Source organism: Triturus cristatus, chromosome 7 (assembly GCF_964204655.1).
Source record: "Triturus cristatus chromosome 7, aTriCri1.1, whole genome shotgun sequence".
Taxonomy (NCBI): domain Eukaryota; kingdom Metazoa; phylum Chordata; class Amphibia; order Caudata; family Salamandridae; genus Triturus; species Triturus cristatus.
Window position 1 is genome coordinate 130088313 of NC_140590.1, and position 12977 is coordinate 130101289.

The window sequence follows — 12977 nt, forward strand, 5'->3', positions numbered from 1 at the left end:
TCACTTGCCTTCCAGCTATTGTGATTAATCTGTTCTGGTGCTTGGGTTAAAATGTGTGTTTATCTTAAACAATGCAATCTGTTACAAGAGCGCAGCCGCGTCATGCTCCGCCATTTATTTTCTTTCCAAGGTGCTTTTCACGATGATTTTAACTATGTTAATTGCTCCCTGAAGTCATCCAAAGAGCATTTGCTTTTGAGTATGGCACTTCTCGAAAAAAACAAGAGCGTCTTAGTTCACACTTTTTGAAACCCAACAAATGTAAGTACTTTTAAATGCCAAGCATCAGCCACCAAGGAATATGTCACACGCCTGTTAACACGTTACTTATCACCTCTCATTCCTCACGCATCGCTGTGAGAAGGATTCTCGGCAGCAGTTGTTGAGTGTCCCAGAATCAGCCTGACAGATGCTGGCCTCCCCTCATCACTGCAGTCTCTTTCTGTTCAGAGGATAACTAGTTCTCACAGGCTCTGGAGCTGCAGAAAGGAGAGGTGAGCCTGGCTTATGATTACACAGGGTCGGACTGGGACAGAAAATAGGCCAGGGCTAATGGATGAATGGCTACAAAGTGGCCCACACACTGTATGAGTGTTTTGCAAGGTATGGAAGACTGCATGGTTTTGACTGGGCCCTGGCATCAAATTCCGCTCAGCTCGCCGAGATTGCGAAGTTTTTCCCTCTCTGCGTCGAGCGCGGAATTACGAAAAACTCCACGGAGCAGGGTGGAGTTTTTTTCCTCATTCGCCAATATTAAGTTGGAGAGTACGAACAAGGAAAATCTTACTCTAGACCACCTCCTGGGAAGATTTCTGGGCGACGTGGGCGGTCGCGGATGCTCGCTAGCACTCGTGTTTAGAAACCTTCCGTTCGCGTTGAGGAAGCTGCTGCTTAAATAGGACACATACTCGAGGGCCAGAAAGAAGCCGCCTCCCCTTGCACTTCGTGTGGTGCTGTTCGCTCTGATTGTACAGTGTCGATCAAACACTGTGCTAAAATCAGTGTGAACAGCATGACATAATGCACTCTTCCGCTTGCGGAACTCCGTGTAGCGCAATTGGGTTTTTGGGTCAATTCGCAGAACTCTGCAAACTCTGCCCAGGCCTCGTTTTGACCTTGCTGCAGGCAACGTATGTTTTAATATCGGGGACATTAACAGTAAGAACCCATCCAGGACACTATAACGGGACCACAAACAGCCCAAAAACCAGCCCACTAACTGACCTGTCAGACCAGCCCATCAGACACTGCTTTGTCGCCCAACACGCCTGCCCGACCAGAGCAGGCATTAGAAATGCAGACAAGGCCTGGAGGCAGCCTCTGGCCCGCAGGTTGAAGGAAGTCGCAGCGGCAGGCAGCCCAGCACGGAGGAAGGAGGTCTCAGGTGCCCTCAGCTGCTCTTCAGCCCGCTGGTTACATGCTGAGAGGAGACATTGGGTTTACAGGCGAAGAGCGGAGCAGCAGCAACGAGCCTCCAAGCAAAGGCTCTTCTAGGGACTAGCATGAGCCTGTAGCAAAAGAATTCCATGAGCCCGCCCGTTGCAGTGGCCTAATAAAACTTGAGGGGGTGGGGCATGCAAAGTACATGAAGGGGCCCTCCCTCCAGAGTGAGTCCGGAACTTTTAAGCCTCGGTACTGTCCTGAGGAGGCCCTAGAGCTGAGGGCCCCCGCACCGCAGGGGCTACGGGAGCCTATGTTACCCCACTGCCCCTGCACATGGAGACTCTCAGGATTGCATATCCAATTAGTGATTAGTAATGGAAGTGCCAACCAATGAGCACTGAGCTTACTGAAGAGAGCCTTAATACTCCTTGACTGAGTACAGTGTGACATCACAGTATCACCCGACGTTGGAAGCCAATCAGAGTGTGGCACCTAATCCCTTTCCACGAATGTACTAACTATGGCCTATCTGCTGTAGGTCATCCCCAGGCTAAGGCACAGAGCAGTGGGGCTGTTGAGAAGTGCAATCTGCCTGCTACAGCACGCCACTGCCAGAGAATTGTCACAAGTGCTATCGTGGTATCGCCTCAGCAGGTCCTGATCTGGGGAAAAAGTTGGACCCATGTTGTTAGTCGCCTGGTATCTCCTCACACCTCTTGGTGGTGATCTGGTGCTTGGGGGGCCTATCCCTCAGTCATGTGTAGTATACGGGATAGTCTTGGTACTGGTGGGCACTGGTCTCCGACTGCAACCTGCGTGATCTGCACAAAGAGGAGCGGGATGTATGCCGCTCCAGCCAGTTGTGGTAGCTAGGAGCGCACAGTCAGGCAGAGCTCACCTCTCTGGCCTCGACGGTGGGCCTGATGTACCTGGGCAAAGAAAAGGCTACACAGCTTTGCAGAGCATCAACCTATGGGTCAACAAATGCCTTCTGGGTCAGTTCTCGGAAGCCGGACTGAGACATCCTCACGGGGAGACGGTGCTCCTAAACCTCCCTTCAGTTCAGCCTGCTGTTGATCTTCCTGGTCAGGAGTTCAGATATTCTCATCTTCAGCTGCGTGTTCGCCAGGTTTCGGATGAAGGATTCACCACGTGCTAGAGTTTAGTTCCAACCTTGAATGGATAACAGTGGCAGACCCTTGGAAGAGTCTCCTTTCACGACCAATAAAAAATTAGCCACAGGCACGAGGCTTCCAATATGTATTCTCACTTGCAGGCACTGGAGAGAAACAGCTCTTTTGCAATGATGTTCAAAGCCCCCAGTAAAATGACAAGTTGCCGTTTAGGTTCTCCGCCTCCCTTAGTAGGAAGTATCTTTTCCATTTGTTGCAATTTGACAAACTGATGGGGCCTTTTCAGATGGCAGCTGGCTGCAGTAACCATAATGTTGCACCAGGGGGAGCCAGGGGTAACCAGAACTGAGTGTAAAGATACATGAGGAAAAAAGGAAAGTAAGTAAATATTGTGTATTGGAATTAAAAGATAAGGACAATTACGTCCGTCACTCCTCAACTGGTAAATGACTTAAAACCTCTAACAAATTTTAAATGGGACCTCAGTTGAAAGGATTAAGGCCCATTCCAGAACCAGAACTCATGAAGAACATGCCAACAAAGCCGGTTCATATAGTGAACAACATAAAAGCACTTTGCTTACCAGGCTAGCGTGCATTTTCCACAACTTTTGGTCAGATGGGCGGAGGCAGAGCAGCTACTATTATGTTTTGTGTATCACTCATTTTCCATTGTTTATAGAGCTGCAATAGCGGAGGGGCGCTTTACGTTTAACAGTAGAAGTCTACAGTGAAACATAAAGTTGGGATTATGCTTTATGGAAAGTTAAGCAGAAGGCAGATGGGAATAACAGTACATTGTATGAGTAGCACACACATTGGACTGGAATAGGAAAAGGTGTGTTCGGCAGTAGAAGGGACCTAGTGGAGTTCTGATTAGTTTCAAGGCAGTCAGAAGTTTTGTGGGGCCCAGGGCAAAACTAGTTGTGGGGCCCTGACCCAACGAACCTGGTTTCAATCCTGGCTGCCCAACTTGACCAAACTGTGTACCGTGAGCGTTTTCTTCACTGTACCCCCCTTTTCTGTGATCATCACACTTGGAAGCAGCTTGAAATAATTCAGTTCAGAATGCATTCTGTGCATTAACCTTATATATATATATATATATATATACACACATATATACATTATATCATATATACATTAATCGAGTATATCGATTAATGGCCCTTAATGTGGTTCCATATATAACAGCAATAAAGGCAAAATATAACATGCACAAGACAAATGACTTGCTTCTTGGCGCTATAATAAAATCATCCTCAGAGCAGAAGGGGGGAAGGAGGAGATTCCCGCCCAGTGCCTGAATAGCACGATACCTCGCTTCAGTCCCGGCTTCCCGCTGAAATTAATTTTCGATACTGTGTCTCCTTTCCCCTTAGCATCACATTTGAGAACCTCATGAAATAATTCAGTTCAGGATGTGCACCGTACACAACCCTCACCGGTACAGGGTTTATAACCACAATGTTGCCTCAATAGCAACAGTAAATACTTACATAGAAGCAGAAAACAACTGACTTGTCTCTTTAACCATTCATCAAATAGTCATCGAGGCAAAAGGGGCGGTGGTTCACTATGAATTCGAATGAGGGCCACTCGGTGCAGTCATACAATCTGATGTACTAGGGTGAAACTATCCAGAATGTCTTCATGTGAAAATGTGTACCTCAGTAGAACTCAACGACACCTGCAGGGTGGGATGTACAGGTTGCGCCAAGAGGTCTGTCTGCTGGCGCTCTAGTGTCTGCGGCATTGCTTTTGCAGGACAGAATGCCGTCACATGATGGAACCAGTGGCAACTGCTTCATTAAGGCAAAGGAGCGTCGCCCCACTGCTCTTGGAGCAGCGCAAAAAGGCAAAATAAAGTAATAACACAACATTATCATCATTTTATTTTTCAGTCCTGCCCCAGTTTAGGGCGGGGCTGGGCTATCATCATGGAGGAGGAGTGTTGGGCACCAAAAGTGCGCATGTCGGTTTGTCTGGCCATCTTAGGACTGCCAAACCATCATGCGCACTTAGCATTTCTCCACCCTGCTGTGTTGCACAGTCAGGTGGAGAACAGTCCCAGGCTCCCAGGCATTGTCTGAGGGGCAAACCAGGCCCCTAAGCCCAATCACGACGCTGCTGTCATGCAGGTAATAGTACCAGCATGACAGCAGCTTCATGATTAGCTTAGGGGAGTCTGGGAGCCTGTGAGGTGCCGGGAGTCAGGAACGGAAGAGGACGGAGTAGGGGCGGCAGCTGGCAGGTAAGTGATTTTTATTTTATTTTTTCTTCCCCATACCATCCCCCCTGCAACCTCACCAGTTTTTATTAACGGCAGCCGCCACTGTTGTGAACACTGTCACTACAACTACTTTATTGGTGCTGGTAGTGAGGTGGGTAAACATTTATTGTTGGATCTATGGGCACAAGGTTTAGGCGCTCACACCCAGTCAGCCGAGAGCGCGCCTTGTCTAACTCCCACAGCATGAACGTGGCTCGTTCCATAGTGCGGGCTAGTGCATGCTACGATTACGTCCTGTGAAACATACACAGCCCTCATTTGTTGCCTGCAGAGACCTTATCCATAGTGCAGGCCCCTTCAAAGAGCAAGGAGTGGGGAACAATGCACCCCCCCCCCCACTGACAGTGGTGTTTAGAGCACAAAGACATCCCATAGATTTAATACAGCATCAGAGAAAGATGGTTTCTGTTCGAAAGATGACTTACGTGTCTATGGTAGCCAGCTGAGGTGCTTAGAGGTTTTGCTATGGGTCTTGGGGTGTTACACCGGGAAGATATGATCACAGTTTATCTGTGTAGATGTGAGACAAGTCAACAAGTCATAGTATGAAGGATAACCTTGACGGTTGCTAGAGATAATTGATTAAGAGTCTTTAACTTTCTTCAGTCAATACAGGGCAAAGTTTAGGGTGGCCTGAGTAGTCTGCTCATGTGAGGTGGTGGTGAGAGAATGTGTCAATGGTGAAGCGCAGTGTTTGTGAAAATCATCAAGAGTGCCATGTCAAATGTGTTGGTAAGAGACAAGGGCAGCCCCATTTCCCTTACTGAATTTGGGGTTCAGTATAAACTAAGATAAACAACAGACAAGGATGTCATTTAGAGACGTGTTCAAGAATTAGTTAACGTTTTCATCAAACCAATAGATAGTGTAAACACACGTCATGGTAAGCTGTGAATGAAGAATGATTCACAACAATAAAATATGAGAATAAATGACAGTGGGAGTGCATACGAAATACATTTAATTGGCAAAAATGTGATAGGTTTGAGGAAATCATTAATTAATTCTTAAATACTTCACTAAATGACCCCCTTGTTTGTTGTTTACCTTAGTATGTCAAATGCATTGTAGTGTTTAGTAACACATTTTACATCTTCACAAAGTTTAACGACTTCAGAAGACTTTGCCTACTGGTGAAAATGTACAGTATTGGTTTGTCTTCAAGATTTTGAAACATTTTTTTCTCACAAAACATACAGTATCTGCAACTTTTTCTTCCACTATATATTTTCTAAATTTTAGGAAGCTGGCAAAGTTTTAAAAACAGCATGGTACTGTCCATATTTTGCTCTTTATAACCAACACTGCGCTGATCATTAATGAGTATGAGGAATTTGGGCCAATGTTTCACATGACATTGTATCATTGTGTCTGATTCACTTCCTCTGCCTCCCTGACCCTCCCCCACAGATGGCTTCACCAGCGACGGAGAGTATCTGGAGATCACGGAGATCAACCGCCAGCAGGCCGGGGAGTACGAGTGCCGGAGCGCCAATGGCGTATCTTTGCCGGACACCAGGAAGGTTCTCATCACTGTCAACTGTGAGTCGCCTCTTCAGCCATTCGCTTGTACCGCTAACTTGTACTTTCAGGAGTCCTGAGGTAGGTTTGCCACTCAAGCATAGCAGAGGCACGCGTGCTGAAGGAGTGTAGCCTAACCAGACAGAGAGTGGGGCCTCATGTAGAGAACCGATCAAACCAGACAGGGCAGAGGCACACGTCCTGAGGAAGTGCAGCCAAACCGGACAGGACAGACAGGTGTGGCGCAGGGAACCAATTTAGCCAGAAACGTCAGAGGCATGCATACTGAGGACGCGTAGTTACACAAGGCTGGGAGGCAGAGGCGCTCATTCCGATGGAGGTTAGCCAAACTAGGCACAGGAGCGGCACGCATAATTAGGGAGTGTAGTCACATGAGACAGGACAGAAAGATGTGGCTTAGGGAACCGATCAGACTATGCGCCGCAGTGACGCGTGCTGAGGGAGTGGAGCCCAACCAGGCAGGACAGAGAGGTGTGTGTAGAAATTAATTAAACCAAGTACGACAGATGCACATGTATTGAGGGAGCGTAGCCTAACCAGAGAGTTTAGAGGTGTGCGTGATGAGGCAGCCAATCTAGACCAGGCAGGGTTAAGACATGCATACTGATAGAGTATAGCCGAAACAAACAGGACAGAGGCATGCTTGCTGAGGGAGGGTAGTCAGACCATACATGACAGAGATGCGCATACTGAGTGAGTGCACCCAAACCTGACACGGCAGAAGAGCATGTGTTAAAAAGGCCTAGCAACACCAGGAAAGGCAATGGGACACAGCTCAAAGCGCCAACTACATAGGCCTGGGTGAGGCACACACGCTGGCGAGAGTCACGCCAAGTCATACAGGCTAATCAATCCAGACCAGGCTGGCAGATACTCATGTGCTGAGAGAGCCTAGCCAAATCATACATGCCAGAGGCAAGGCTGCAGGGGATGCGGTGAAAGAGCCAATCCAGCCAGGCAGGACAGCGGCTTCCAGAGAACGTTCATTCCCTCTGCACTCTTGTGATGGGGGCTCACCAGCGCCGTGGATCTGGATTAACAAAGCAGGCTACTCTACAAGGCATGTAGTGGGTCTTGGGAAGGATACAGTCGTGCAAATGGGGCTTTGGCATGCTGGCAAGGTTGCCCACTATTGCCCAAAGATATTGGCCAGCTGACAATTCCAGCATCATAGCAGTGATGGGCTTTGAAAGAACCATCCCCCCTGCACACACGTGGTGCACTGGTCTATAAGAGAGTTGTGCGATTTCCCAATATGCCATTGCTTGCAAAGGACAAAAGAAAAATGGCAGAGTCGTCGATCAATAGATCAAGAGCCTCTGGTCTTACCCTCCTTTCTGATGCACCGGCCAAGGGCCTCACAAGAAGTGTACTCGTGCTGCAGAAGTGGCTAAAATCAAGCTTGTTCAAAAAAATACTCTAACAGATCTGAGAGGAGATCTAGTAAGATAAAGGAATGGGGGGAGAAATGAGAACTCCTAAGGTGAGGTTGTGCCTAATACAACCGTGGTCGTGGGGAAACTAAGTGTTTCTTTAAGTTACCCTCACACACCCTAGTGGTGTCATGCTTCATCATCGGGTCACCCAGACCCCTAGAAGTCCGGGTGGGCTCGACCACAGTGTTGGGAGTGCTTTTAATATGTTTTACGGCAGAGGGAGTTAACTAGATAAAATACCCCAGGCAGATCCCCAGTATCCCTTTATTCTTGGGTCTGTCCGGGTAGTTAAAATAAGTAAAAAAGGGTCTTTTAGGAGTGTTATGGTCCTAGGACCCTAGTGCCGACATGTTTCAGTCCGAAAAGGTGGCCAAAAAATGGTCCAGGACTTTCTTCAGGGCAAAAAAGTAACTCCCCTATGTGAGTGTAATTACTCGTAATGGGGTGTCCCTATCCTGTCAGTATGGTGAGGGCAGAGTAGCTGCTCCACGTGATTTGATTAAGAGTGGATGTATGTCAACTGCCAGGCTCCATCCAAATCAGGGAGGTTGACTGAATCTCTCAGGACCAGAAGGCCAGATTGGGCGGTCTTAGTTAAGATCAGTCGCCCTGCCCGCTACCTGTTTGGTTCTGGTCCTCGGCTTTCGCCAAACAGGTAGCGGGCAGGGCGACTGATCTTAACTAAGACCGCCCAATCTGGCCTTCTGGTCCTGAGAGATTCAGTCAACCTCCCTGATTTGGATGGAGCCTGGCAGTTGACATACATCCACTCTTAATCAAATCACGTGGAGCAGCTACTCTGCCCTCACCATACTTACAGGATAGGGACACCCCATTACGAGTAATTACACTCACATAGGGGAGTTACTTTTTTGCCCTGAAGAAAGTCCTGGACCATTTTTTGGCCACCTTTTCGGACTGAAACATGTCGGCACTAGGGTCCTAGGACCATAACACTCCTAAAAGACCCTTTTTTACTTATTTTAACTACCCGGACAGACCCAAGAATAAAGGGATACTGGGGATCTGCCTGGGGTATTTTATCTAGTTAACTCCCTCTGCCGTAAAACATATTAAAAGCACTCCCAACACTGTGGTCGAGCCCACCCGGACTTCTAGGGGTCTGGGTGACCCGATGATGAAGCATGACACCACTAGGGTGTGTGAGGGTAACTTAAAGAAACACTTAGTTTCCCCACGACCACGGTTGTATTAGGCACAACCTCACCTTAGGAGTTCTCATTTCTCCCCCCATTCCTTTATCTTACTAGATCTCCTCTCAGATCTGTTAGAGTATTTTTTTGTGCATATAGTTTGTATGGGAGGATATACTCTACACAATCCTGCCTCTCTTACCCCTTAAGTCATTGGGACTTCCCAATACTTTGATGTGTTATATATAAAATCAAGCTTGAACATTTCAATTCCTTCTAGCCAGGAGTGATGTTGGGTTGGGAGGTTTAGGTCTGTGACTGTAGAAGATGCTTTGGTAGAAAACTGAATTGAAGCATCACTGCTTCCTAGGAGAACTACAGTTTGATCCACTGCTGGGCCAAATGACTGATCATCTCTTTAAGACTTACCTACCAAGGGTGATTGAGGGGCACACGTTTGGGTGGCACACGCTATGCTTAATGTCAGTGGATGCATTTCACGTTGCATTGTACGCAGCAATGACTGAGTATGCAATTGGATCCTTTATTAATTTTCTCCCAAACATTACCTCCTCTCAGATCCTCCAACCATCATGGATGTGAAGAACGTTGAGGCAGTAGTAGGCCGGAATGCCCTCCTGCGCTGCGATGCCATGGCCGTGCCCCCTGCAGAATTTGAGTGGTATAAAGACGACAAGCGGTGAGCACTCGTGCATCAGTTCGTTCAAAGGATCTAATGGGGTGTTGACTCATGACTGTTGTGATGTAACAAGTTGGTGGGTCTAGCTTTGACCTGGGTTGTATGCAGCAGCTTCAGGTAGGGGTGTAGGTCCTGATATAATGGTAATGTTCTTGGGGTGACAGTATTAAAGGGACAAATCCCAGTGAGTTTAGCCTGCCTTCTATCGCCTTTAAAACGAGATCACATTATAGGTTAACACAAGGATTTTCATGAACCAAAGTGCAAAAATGCTGCTCTTTCCAATGAAAGTGGTCACTATAGCACAATGGTTAGGGATCCCTGACTAGGGTTAGGTCCTCCATATCTGATTCTGTTATCTGTCTCAAAAATTCAGATGTGAGATAAACTCCTTCTCTGTCGAGATATGGTTCTACTTAAGTTCTACCCCTTAGTACTGTTAATGAGCCAACAATGACTCAAATAATAAACCTTGATCTGCCAAAATATATTTATATTTCCATCCATTTGATTATTCCTTTTATTAATGTAATGCAAAATCTATAATTCTTTTTCTTTAAACGGTTGTCTCAATTTTCAAATCATTTGTAGCTTCTACAACTTGAATGTTATTAGTTAGGTCACATCATTTGGGAATTTAGTGCCAGATACAGGAATTACTGATATCAAAACTTGGTCGCAATTTGGGACCAGTATTTTTGTAACCAGTAAAGAATTTTATAAACTTACCTATGCACTAACTGGTTGTTTAATAAATTTGCGATTTGGAGTTGGTCACAATTCAAGCTACATCTTGAATACTAATAAGGTATGTCACAAATTGCGACTCACTCCGAAGGTGGAATGCTCAGGTCAGCAGACCATCATATATGTGATTGCCTTTCAATTACAAAACCTTTATTTTTAATGCAGCCCATTTTCCTTACAGGAAAATAGGGCTTCTTTTTAAATAAATATATGAATGTGTGTTTACGAATTGGCAGTGGTCTCCTAGACCGCTGTCTTGTTCCAAACTTTCCTAACCCCTTAGCTACTGAGGCTTTTCCACCCCAGTGCTGAGCCCTTTTTTAATGTTTCGGGCACTTTGTGGTTAGGCCTTCAAAACCTCTTTTCCACAAAAGAAACCCAGACCAAATATGTGTCTGCTGAGAAATCGTATTGGTACTAAAGAATGTGCTACTATTGTGTGCTCCCTCATGTTTCCCAAGAAATAAGGTACCCTATTTGTGTAGCGGGGCCAACTGCTCATGAGAGATAACACCGCAAAGCACGACCTAGAGACATTTCATTTCACTCAGCAAAATTAAAGGTTTTTTACAATGTGGGTAGCTGCGAACTTTCGGCCCGATCTCAAATGCCACCTTAGAAAACCTACCAAGTCCATATGTTTCTGAAAACTAGACACCCTAGGACACGCAAGGTGGTGTGCCTTGTGAGGATTCCCCTCCTTTTTCTTACCCACAATGCCCTCAAATCTCAAACATAAGTAAAATAAAACATACATTTTCCTCACACTTCTTTGAGGGACAGTTCTGTAATCTGTGGGGATCCACAAACTTCTTCCCACCTAGCATTCCCCTCGCAGACAAAATTGATATCCCACTTTTGTGGGTAGGTGCAGCACACGCAACAAGAAAGGCCCCAAAGCGCAATCTGACCAAGTTGCGTTTTGGGCCTTTCTTGTTGCCCGCAACAGATCACATTTTTCACCTCAAAACAGACCCTTCTTTTGTAATATTGATAGCAGTTTAGGATTGTGCAGTTGTCTAGTCTTCTAATGAGCCTTCATGTTGTGGCAACCATGGGCCCTACTCATAACACAGATACCTCCCTCCGCTGGTTCCAGTTCGTGTGCAGTTCTGACGCTGATCACACCTCTATCGTACCTGCTGCTCTATCACACCAGTCCGCAAATGTCTCCTGAGTCTATATCCTCTCTCCTGTCACCTTTTTGAAGAGACTCACCTCCTCTGGGATACACCGCCCCTACTAAACTGCAGTTACCCTCCTGGGAAGTGGAATGCCCCACTCACGCCTCACTCTGACCTCCTCCAAGTTGTTTTCCACTGCTCAGCGTCCACCGAATCAATGGACCGTACCATCATTGACAGGGAGTGGGAGCACACCACTCCCAGTATACCTCGTCTTCGAAGAAGGGAAGTATAGGGGAAGCATACGTAGAGGTAGGGTTACGGCAAGAGGGTGAGGCTAATATTTAGGTTTAGGGTTACGCTGTGGTTAGGAGATACGTTTCAGGGCTAGGGTAAAGTTTGAAATTTTGGAATAACCTAGGGTTGGAGGCAATGCTTTACAGTTAGGTTCAGAATTAGCTTTAGAATTATGATTAAGGTTGAGTTAGGTTAATATATTGACTCTGATAGAGTGGTATATCGACGTAGTATCCTCAGTGTAGTAACATACAACCATTTAATTGTCTCTCTCAAGCATTCCTCTCACCATCTTTTTGCGTACACCCTTTATGCATTTAAATGCCCTTCTCACATCTCCACTGCCCTTCATCATTTTATTAAAAACATTTAAATATTTGATAGAGGTGGGACAGCCACTTAAACCGTGAGCCAGGAACGAGCCAGAGGCCTGGCTCTGGTTCAGCTCGAGGTCCTCTTGCCTTCGAGCCCAAAACGAGCCGAGCTTTAATGTGGCTTCTGCCTGCCACTAGGGGTGGGCGGAATTTGCGTAATCACGTTACGCAAATCTCCGCGAAACGGTAAAAAATCTCCGCGAACATGCAGAAATTCCGCGAACACGGGGAATTGCCTGTTCACAGTTGCTGTTTCGCGAAGTCGCGGAATGCAGAATTTTGGGCAATTTCGCGTTCTCCGCGGAACGCGAAATTACCGAAATTCCGCAAATTCCGCGAGCGGAGCGGAATTTGCCGCCCAGGCCTACCTGCCACCCACGATCTACCATGATGCGTTAGGAATTAAAATCAAAGGCTCAGCCTATGGAATTGAGGGGTAAGAAGGAGGAAGCCATTTAGTGGGTGAAATCGAGAATGTTAAAACAACAAAATCTGAGCCCAATCCTACCTTCCCCGCTGACCAGCTTCTGTGATTTTATTTTACAAAGCATTATTTTAATTCGTTATCAGATATGAGAGAAACTTTCAACATATGAGATCAGGGCGTGACCTGTACAAAAATAATCTTATTTATTAAGGTGGAATGCTTCCGCATGTTAAAGAAATACCTTGTTTAATTTTAAAGGGACTCTCATATTTTCGCACCATGCTTGTTGCATGATTTAGATACCAACTATTTTTAGAGATCGGCTCCTGCATGGGCTCTTAGAGCCGAGCCAGACCCTTGGCTCGCCT

At 46.5% G+C, this 12977-nt stretch overlaps 1 protein-coding gene across 3 annotated transcripts in view; it reads left to right on the forward strand.

Annotated features, from left to right (window-relative positions):
• The window catches only part of IGLON5 (IgLON family member 5), a 1048688-nt gene that overhangs the window by 951836 nt on the left and 83875 nt on the right, over positions 1-12977 (forward strand). For all 3 annotated transcript variants that reach the window (XM_085615809.1, XM_085615810.1, XM_085615812.1), the window contains 2 exons: positions 6219-6350; positions 9520-9640. In XM_085615809.1, the coding sequence (XP_085471935.1) occupies positions 6219-6350; positions 9520-9640 (253 nt within the window). The remainder of the gene's footprint in view (positions 1-6218; positions 6351-9519; positions 9641-12977) is intronic.